The sequence below is a fragment of the Medicago sativa genome, chromosome 4, assembly GCF_051527215.1.
Source record: "Medicago sativa cultivar Bolivia chromosome 4, Bolivia_mono, whole genome shotgun sequence".
Classification (NCBI taxonomy): domain Eukaryota; kingdom Viridiplantae; phylum Streptophyta; class Magnoliopsida; order Fabales; family Fabaceae; genus Medicago; species Medicago sativa.
In genome coordinates this window covers 29889947-29899732 of record NC_140752.1, presented here as the reverse complement: position 1 = coordinate 29899732, position 9786 = coordinate 29889947, and the positions used below count along the sequence as shown (strand labels likewise).

The 9786-nt window shown below is 34.7% G+C and overlaps 2 protein-coding genes across 2 annotated transcripts; both read left to right on the top strand.

The window, feature by feature from the left end:
* Positions 1-1007: 1007 nt before the first annotated feature.
* On the top strand, positions 1008-2393 carry LOC146927649 (SSUH2-like protein). Its single transcript, XM_085700907.1, has 4 exons — positions 1008-1193; positions 1673-1735; positions 1877-1923; positions 2176-2393. The coding sequence occupies exons 1-4, from the start codon at positions 1038-1040 to the stop codon at positions 2261-2263; spliced, it is 354 nt and encodes a 117-aa protein (XP_085557033.1). The 5' UTR covers positions 1008-1037; the 3' UTR covers positions 2264-2393.
* Positions 2394-4794: 2401 nt separating this feature from the next.
* LOC146927648 (uncharacterized) lies at positions 4795-5390 on the top strand. Its single transcript, XM_085707101.1, has 2 exons — positions 4795-5330; positions 5384-5390. Exons 1-2 carry the CDS (start codon positions 4795-4797, stop codon positions 5388-5390), a joined length of 543 nt encoding a protein of 180 aa, XP_085563227.1.
* The last annotated feature ends 4396 nt before the right edge of the window (positions 5391-9786 follow it).

Below are 9786 nucleotides of genomic sequence, written 5' to 3'. Positions count from 1 at the left end.
ACGGCTCCTAACCTTCTCTAGTTGTCCTCTTGATCGTCGTCGACTTTAAGATCTATCATGGGTCATGAAGTGGCATTGTTTTGTTGGTTGGTGGTGATTTGTTTTTAGATCTACCGCCTCCGTGTCGAGGGGTTATCGTTGTTGGTATTCGTCGTGGTTGCTTCACGTGTTGTCGACGGATGGAGTTTTGTCGTTTGTCCATCCCTCAATTTGGGTTTTGATTGGTGTCAGTTTTTATTGTGCTCGTGGTGCTTAGACCCATTGATTGACCATCCCTTGATCTGGATTTCAATTGGTTTTGGGTTACTTATGTTTGATTTAGCTAGAAATGATTGTGGATGCTTACCGCATAGTTTTAAAAATCAGACCGAAACGGCTAGTTGAACGAGTTGGACCATGAACCGGACACATGACCGGTCCGGTCCCTATATCAGACCATTCATGTAGTTGAACCGGTCAAACTTTGATTAAACCGGTCAAATTCATGTAACCCCGTGCGGACTGGTTCAATGATAATAAGTCAGCGCTTTCATATTTACAAAAATCATACGATACAAGTGACAAGCGAGAGAACCAAACTCATGTCAATTCATTGAAACAAGAAATCTTTATGCTAGTGAGCTATGCGTGGGAAGACACAATCTTTAAGCGAGAGAACCTAGCATCCACCCACCCAATCTCTTACAAACACGGACAAAGATAAAGATAATATGAGATTGAGGGACTAATTCCACGAACGAATGAAAATAAGGGATCAAAATTATAATTAAACAATGTCAACAAAAAAAAGTTAAGTTTAAAATAATAATATATACTTTATTGAGTCTAACAAAAGAGACAATCAATTATTTCGCAAATGTGGCGAATTAAGGTGCAAATAAAAAATGTTTGACACACCTTTAGCTTTGATAGGATTATGAAAATCGGAACAATTTAAGTAAATTAGGAAAAAGAACAACCACACGTGACAAACCCTCTTATTATCCATTTCTTTGCAAGATACACACACAACCACTGATCACATTCACAGGGAAAAAATGTCCTCCATCTCTGTTTGTTGCTACAATGGTGCTGTGGCTCCACCAACTTTTCTTCATAAAGCTCCACTTCAACCAATCACACTGACAAGAATTATACAACGAAGACAGAGCACAATCACTACTTCTGCTTCAAAAGGATTCTCATTTAATTCGGTTTGGACTATACCTTATACAAACTATATGGTTTTTTTTTTTCCACGAAAATGTTCTTGTAGCATTTCATTAATTAAAGTATAATCATTATAATTTCGTACAACGATAACAATCAAACATTATCCTGCTAATGTAACAAAAAAAACATTATCCTGCTAAGTATCGTCAGTATTAATCACAACACTAACGGTATTTGTCGCCGCTTTAGCAAGATCACAGACAATCTTATTTGCTTATCTTTGCACAAACTTTACACTAGAGTTTCCAAACCATATGGTTGAAAGGGTCGATGTTGTTTGGAATAATCTTTTCTGTTAACTAAGTAATTGAGCTCAAGTGTTAACAAGTTCTATCAAATGACAAATCATTCGAGAAAATATAAGTTCGATTATCAGATGAAACAATTTTAATCGGACTTTACTAAACCATGAGCTACATCAGCTTATTGTTGACTTTCATGTTTCATTGCTCCTGTGCAGATATTTTTTAAAAGTTGTAAAAGTTGCGAAGGCAAAGGGGCCATCGAATGTCCAGGATGTAAGGTGGTATTATTATTTATCAAATGTCCACAAATTAAATCCTAAACAATTTATACATTAGTAAAAATACATTGATTATTTTCATATATTGCAATTGAAGCTATGTTTTTAATTTGAATGGTTGTTTAATTTGGACTTTGACAGGGATCAGGAAAGAATAAAAAGAATGGAAATATGTTTGAACGGTGGAAGTAAGTTCTTCTCCCTTGCATTATCTTTGGTATCATAGTAATCCATCGTGATTTTGCAAAAGCTATAAGTGCGGTTTTTGGAAAATGACAATAAATCACCATGATTTTGACATATTTACTCTGACACTAAACATAGACTTTGTATTGTAATATGTGTCAATAATTGTTTTAGAAACTAAGCTTATTAGATATATATTTTATAAAGATTAAAAATATATTTAACCTTTCTAATACAATAGTATGATGGTATAGATGCTTTGGCTGCCAAGGATTTGGGTTGATCAGTTGCCCCAGCTGTGGAAAGGGAGGGTTGACCCCAGAGCAAACAGGAGAAAGATAAAGAAGCTTCAAAACAACCAACTTTTTTTTTACTAGAGTGAAGAATGCGGGGATGGTGTAAAATTACATATGAACTAGTGTGTGTGAATATAATAATTATGTTTTGATAATTTACAAGGCAAAAAGAAAAATAGAAACCATGGCAATCCAAGTCATTTATTATGAGTTTATTTACTTGAGATTCAGATGTTTTAGGATATTTATGTGAGTAATAGTAAAAGCTCTCTTGAAATCAGCTGACACATTCACAATTTTTTTTTTATATAAAACATAATAATAAAATAGAATCTTCAATTGGTTTTTATAAAAACAACTAAAAACCTTTGAAAATTGCAATCGCAACTATGAGCAAAACTGTCTTGGGTTAGAATCGATCATTTTCTAGTTACTTATGAAGAGCTAAATGATGAGACAATTAAACTTAGAAGATTGGTTTCTTCTTCTAAAAAAACCATCAAAGAACCATCTCCTTTCTTGAATCAATTTTTTTAAAAATAAAGAGATCGATAGAAGTTTAAACGACACCGAAAAGAGATGTAATGTCAAATTTGTGATCAAGATGAGGTTGTGGAGATGAAGAAATGATAAAATATTTTGGGTTTTTGCAGCATTGATGCAAGATTTGGTTGTCCGTAATAAGGTATATTTTTTTTAGCTTAATGGAAATGTTGTTGCTGATTATAGTAGTGGGTCAAGTTGTGGTGGGGTGATTCGCGGCGCAGAAGGTCTGTTTTTATTGGTATTTCAACTAAAATCCAGGCTTGTTTGTCATCATGGGTTGAAGATTGCCTTGGAGATTTGGTATAGGATGGTTGAATCAGATTCAGCAGCAGCGGTCTCGTCGTTTTAAATTGGTGTGGTAGAGATTGCCTTAGAGACTAGGTATGGCAAAATTATGGTTGAATCAGATTTAGTAGCAGCCGTCTGTCGATGTTGAACAATGAACATATGTGGCAGGGATCATCCTTACCAAATGATTATTTCACATATTGGTGGATTGCTTTCTAAGTTTTGTGACTATAAATTCAACATGTAGCCAACTACTCCCGCCGTCCCAAATTGTATGACGTTTTGGACATTTCACACGTATTAAGAAATACAATTAATATTGTGTGGAAAAAAGATATTATGAATTGTTTTACAAAATTGTCCTTAATAAATAATAGTATGGGAAAGATAAATGAAAGAATTGAAAAAAGAGAGTAATAAATAGTTAATGTTATAATAGAAAAAGTAACATTAATGTTGCATTGGTATTGTAAAGTGACATATTATTTGGGATAATTTTTTTCCCTAAAACGACATACAATTTAGGACGGAGTGAGTAATTAGCAGACATATTTGCAAAGTTAAGTTTGAATTTATCTATTAGTCTGAAGACTTTTCATGTGGTTTATGATTTTCTCACTTTAGCGTTATAAGTTCATAAGAGTGGTTCTCTTATTGCAAGGAGTTTTTAGTATTTGGCAAAAAGGAAAAGACTCATAGAATGGTGGAGGCAAATAGTGTTTTGCACATTTCCGTTAATCCATGAATAAGATATATACAAGCACATAGATCTATGGATCTCATCACCCAAACATAGATCTATGGATCTATACATAATTGGAAAAGAATTGGAATTGATTACCAATGACGAAATAAATATGTTGGCTTAACTACGTACATCCTCCGGTCACTATTATAAGCAAAAATTAACATTTTACATTCATTCATTAAATGATGTATGTGGTCTATAATAAAGACCACATATAACAATTGAATGAATCCAAAATGTAGATTTTTGCTTATAATAGTGACCGGATGGTGTAATTTAGGGGCTTGCTTAAGAATAATAAATAAAGAGGAATCTTATGTAAGTACCATGAAACATGAAATAAGGTTTGGTCCTATTAAAATCCACTCTTATTAGACGTAACTCATGTGAGTTTTACACTTTAGAATGGATATCACATAAACTCGTAAGACCTTTTCCCCAAATAAAAGAATGTGTTTTAAAGAAAATGTTATAAAGACAGTGTTCATAACGTTTTTAAAAGGTCTAACTTTTATCTAAACCACTGTTAAAGACAAACACATAATTCTGATGGTGTGAATTGTGTGTGATTTATTAACTGTTGATTAATTGACCAATAAAACTTTTCTGAATACTTTATTAATTATGTTACTTAATTGCTTATGTGTGTAATCATTTTAACTTGTTTTTGTTAGTAAAACTCTGCTGCACAAGTAAGGTTATCTGCACAAGTTAAGTAGGTTTATGTCATATGACATCAGCTAAGCATAGGCTGAGTCATTACTAAGTATTTGGCTATAAATATGTAAAAAGGATGTATGGATGGTATGAATCAAATTGCAGCATACTAAACATTGTTATTGTCCCTTCTCTTTCACTTCTTTTCCTCTAATTTCTGTTTTCTGCTTATTGCTTCTGCTGCCATTACAAAAGCTAACAGTGGTATACAGAGCAGTGTTCTTAGAGGCTGTGAGAAAAAGAAAAAAAACACACCCAGAAAACTTGTTAGAAATCAAATGGCTTCTGGTAGTAATGTTGTAATTTCTATTCCTCAATTTTCTGGGGAAAGTTATCACATATGGGTTGTCAAAATGAAATCATGTTTGAAGTCTTTTGGCTTATGGGATTATGTAGATGAAGACAAGCAGGTTCCACCACTGCAAGCTAATCCCACAGTAGCTCAAATGAAACACCATGAGGAGGAGAAATTGAAGAAGGAGAAAGCAGTTTCAGTTCTTCATTCAGCCTTGGCAGATGATGTGTTTACGGGAATCATGCATCTCGAAACAGCCAAGCAAATATGGGATGAGCTGGACGAAAGGTATGCTGGTGATGAAAGGGTAAGATCCATAAAGTTATTGACTCTTAAAAGGGAGTTTGAAATGCTGAAAATGAAGGAACATGAATCTGTCAAAGAATACACCTCAAAGCTATCTCACTTGGTGAATCAAATGAGACTTCATGGTGAGGTTGTAGATGACAGCAAAGTAGTGGAAAAGATGCTGATCAGCTTACCCGACAAATTTGAAGCCAAAGTTGCTGCTATTGAAGAGTCATGTGATCTCAAGAAACTAACTGTTTCTGAGATGGTCAGCAAATTGTCAGCTCATGAACAAAGATTCTCTATGAGAATGGATGATGTTTCTGATGGGGCTTTTCAGGCCAACCATAAGCAGTCTGGGCAGAAGAAAAGGAACTACAAACATGGTGGTGATCAACAAGGAAAGAACAAAGATGATGGTAGTTCAAGTGGATCTGCAGCAAAGAACAGGTTCCCTCCTTGTCTAACTTGTAAAAGAACAAATCACTTGACAAAAGATTGCTTTTATAAGGGAAAACCCCAAATTAAATGCAATCACTGTCATCGATGGGGTCATAGAGAGAAGTTTTGTCGATTAAAACAAAACCAATCTCAACCACAACATGCACATCAGGTTAACTTCACTGATGAACAAGCCCATGAAGATCACTTATTTATGGCCACTCATACATCTAGTTCTTCTTCAAAAGATGTATGGTATGTTGATAGTGGGTGCACAATCCACATGGCAAAAGAACCAAGTCTCTTCACCTCTTTGGACAAAGCTGTACGAACCAGAGTGAAGCTTGGAAATGGAAAAATTGTTCAGGCCAAAGGAAAAGGTATTGTTTATGTTCACACTAGCAAAGGTCCAAAATATATCCATGATGTTTTGTTGATTCCAGAACTGAGTCAAAATTTGCTAAGTGTTGCTCAGTTATTGAAGAAAGGATATTCAATTTCCTTTAAAAATAATAGTTGTGTCATAATGGATTCAACTGATTCAGAAGTTGTGAAGGTTGAAATGTGTGGAAATAGTTTTCCATTAAGTTTGAATCAAGTGAATCAAACAGCACTTGTTTCCAAGCATGATGATTCTGCACTATGGAATAAAAGATATGGTCATTTTAATTTTAATGCATTAAAATTTCTGCAATCTCATGATATGGTGAGAGACATGCCAGAAATTAATTGTATTAATGATTTATGTGATGCTTGTCAACTTGGAAAAATGCATAGAAAGTCTTTTCAGTCAACAAATGTTACACGAGCAAAGGAAAAATTGGAGCTTGTTCATACTGACTTGTGTGGTCCTATGAGTATGCCCTCTCTTAGCCACAACAAGTACTTTCTATTGTTTATTGATGATCTGACTAGGATGACATGGGTGTATTTTCTGACAAGTAAAGCTCAAACTTTTAATGTCTTCAAAAAGTTTAGAGCTATGGTGGAATCTCAAAGTGGCTGCAAAATCAAAGCTTTGAGATCTGACAATGGAAAGGAGTATACTTCCAATGAATTTAATTTGTTTTGTGAAGATATGGGCATTGTACATCAGCTGACAGTGAGCTACACACCTCAGCAAAATGGAGTCTCTGAGAGGAAAAATAGAACAGTTATGGAGATGGCAAGATGTTTGATTGCTGAAAAGAAATTACCAAAAAGTTTTTGGGCTGAAGCTGTTTATACAGCAGTGTATCTCTTGAATAGGCTTCCAACAAGGGCTGTTCAAGAGAAAACACCAATTGAGGCATGGATAGGTGTGAAGCCTTCAGCCAAACATTTGAAGATCTTTGGATCAATATGTTATGTTCATGTTGTAGCAGCAAAAAGATCCAAATTGGATGACAAAGCTGAAATGGGGATTTTTTTGGGCTATGCAGCAAGCTCTAAAGGTTATAGAGTGTACAATTTGAAGACCAAACAAATTGTGATCAGCAGAGACATTGATGTTGATGAAAATGCATATTGGGATTGGGAAAATGATGAGGTTCAAAGAAGTACAAAATCTGCTGAAAGTGCTCCTGACAAACAAGAGCACACAACAAATGAAGATGAAAATCAGATAGCTGAATCTGATTCCCCAATTCTAAAGAGCAAATCTTTGGCTGAAGTTTATGAAAATTGCAATTTTGTTGTGAATGAACCTTCTAGTTTTGAAGAAGCTTCATTGATAACAGAATGGAAAGATGCAATGAAGGAGGAGCTGCTAGCCATTAATAAAAATGGTACATGGGCACTCACTCCAAGACCCAAAGATAAAAATGTGATAGGAGTTAAATGGGTTTACCGAACCAAGTTAAATCCTGATGGTTCCATTCACAAACACAAAGCAAGGCTTGTTGTGAAAGGATATTCTCAAATGGCTGGAATTGATTATGGTGATACATTTGCACCGGTTGCTAGGCATGAAACAATTCGGTTGATTGTTGCTCTATCAGCACAATGTGGATGGAAGATCTTTCATTTGGATGTCAAATCGGCATTCTTAAATGGAATCCTGGAGGAGGAAATTTATGTTGAACAACCTGCTGGTTTTATTGTTGCAGGTCATGAAGACAGTGTTTATAGGATTCACAAAGCCTTGTATGGGCTGAAACAGGCGCCTAGAGCCTGGTACAGCAGAATTGACTCACATTTTCTGCAAAATGATTTCAAGAGGAGTCAAAATGAGCCTACACTTTATGTTAAAGATTGTGGCAATGGGAAGAGGATTATAGTTTCTCTTTATGTTGATGACTTGCTGATTACCGGTAACGACATTGATGAGATTAACAAGTTTAAGAAGAGCATGTTGCAGGTCTTTGAAATGACAGACCTGGGATTGATGAAGTATTTTTTGGGAATGGAATTGCATCAGCTTGATGATGGAATATTTCTTTCACAAAAGAAATATGCTAATGATGTGCTGAAAAAATTCAAATTGGAGAGTTGTAAATCTGTTTCAACACCTCTTGCTGTAAATGAAAAACTCTCAAAATCTGATGGAGATGCTAAGGCAGATGTTACTCAATATAGGAGTTTGATTGGTTGTCTTCTTTACTTGACTGCAACTAGACCAGATTTGATGTTCTCTACTAGTTTGCTTTCAAGGTTCATGCATTCACCAAGTGTAACACACTTAGGTGTGGGCAAAAGAGTGTTGAGGTACATAAGAGGTACTACTGATTTTGGTATCTGGTACAACAAAGGCGATGGTAAGATTGAAGGCTTTGTTGATAGTGATTGGGCTGGATCTGTTGATGATTCTAAAAGCACAAGTGGTTATGTTTTTTCACTTGGTAGTGGCGTATTTTCATGGAATTCCAAAAAACAAGATGTGGTTGCCCAATCCTCAGCTGAAGCTGAGTATATTGCTGCTGCAGCTGCATCAAATCAAGCTATTTGGATCAAAAAGGTATTAAGTGATCTGAATTATGTACAAGAGGAACCAATTGTGCTATGGTGTGACAACAAATCAGCTATCGCAATTGCCAAAAATCCAATTCAACATGGAAGAACAAAGCATATCAATGTCAAATTTCATGCTATAAGAGAAGCTGAACAGAATGGAGATGTAAAACTGCAGCACTGCAGTTCTGAAGAACAATTGGCAGACATTTTAACCAAGGCACTTCCTAGTGCCAAGTTCATGGAGCTAAGAAGCAAGCTGGGAGTATTCCAGAAAAGTTTTAAGGAGGAGTGTTGATTAATTGACCAATAAAACTTTTCTGAATACTTTATTAATTATGTTACTTAATTGCTTATGTGCGTAATCATTTTAACTTGTTTTTGTTAGTAAAACTCTGCTGCACAAGTAAGGTTATCTGCACAAGTTAAGTAGGTTTATGTCATATGACATCAACTAAGCATAGGCTGAGTCATTACTAAGTATTTGGCTATAAATATGTAAAAAGGATGTATGGATGGTATGAATCAAATTGCAGCATACTAAACATTGTTATTGTCCCTTCTCTTTCACTTCTTTTCCTCTAATTTCTGTTTTCTGCTTATTGCTTCTGCTGCCATTACAAAAGCTAACATTAACCTTGTTAAAACTTTTGCGCATTAAAATTGAACTTAAAAATAAATAAGCAGTAATAGTTATGGTAGTCATTATAGTTCCTTTATCGAAATTTCAAAATAGTCATTGATTCTCCATTCCATTAATCAAAATAGTCTTCTGTGTTAAAATGTTCGTTAATAATATCATCAGTCATTCAATATATTTTTTTTCAATAATCATTAAATATATTTATTTAGAGTTTTTCTAATTACACCCTGTATAATCCTGGTTACACCGCAGGATGACAAAATTATCCTTGTATAAAATTTATTTTTTCATAAAGCCTCTTCCTCCTTTCTTGGTTACACCCCAAAACCCATCTTCCGTCTTTCCTTCTTCAAGCACATTTATCTCTTCTATGCAAGATCTCAAAGAAAATTCGAACCAAATAAGGTTAGCAAGTTGTGTTCTTCGATCGATTATGTTTTCCTTGTCATGGTTTCCCTAATTCTAAGCTTTTTCTGGGTTCAATTTGTGTTTTTCTTGTTTATGGATTCTACTGTAATTTAATCTAAAACTCAGTTTAAGTAGGTTCATGTAAACTTAGTTTAAGCAGGTCAATGTAAACTTAGTTTAAGTGTACATGCTTAAACTCAATTTAAATAGGTCATGTAAACTTAGTTTAAGTAGATCATGTAAACTGAGTTTAAGTTTACATCTAAA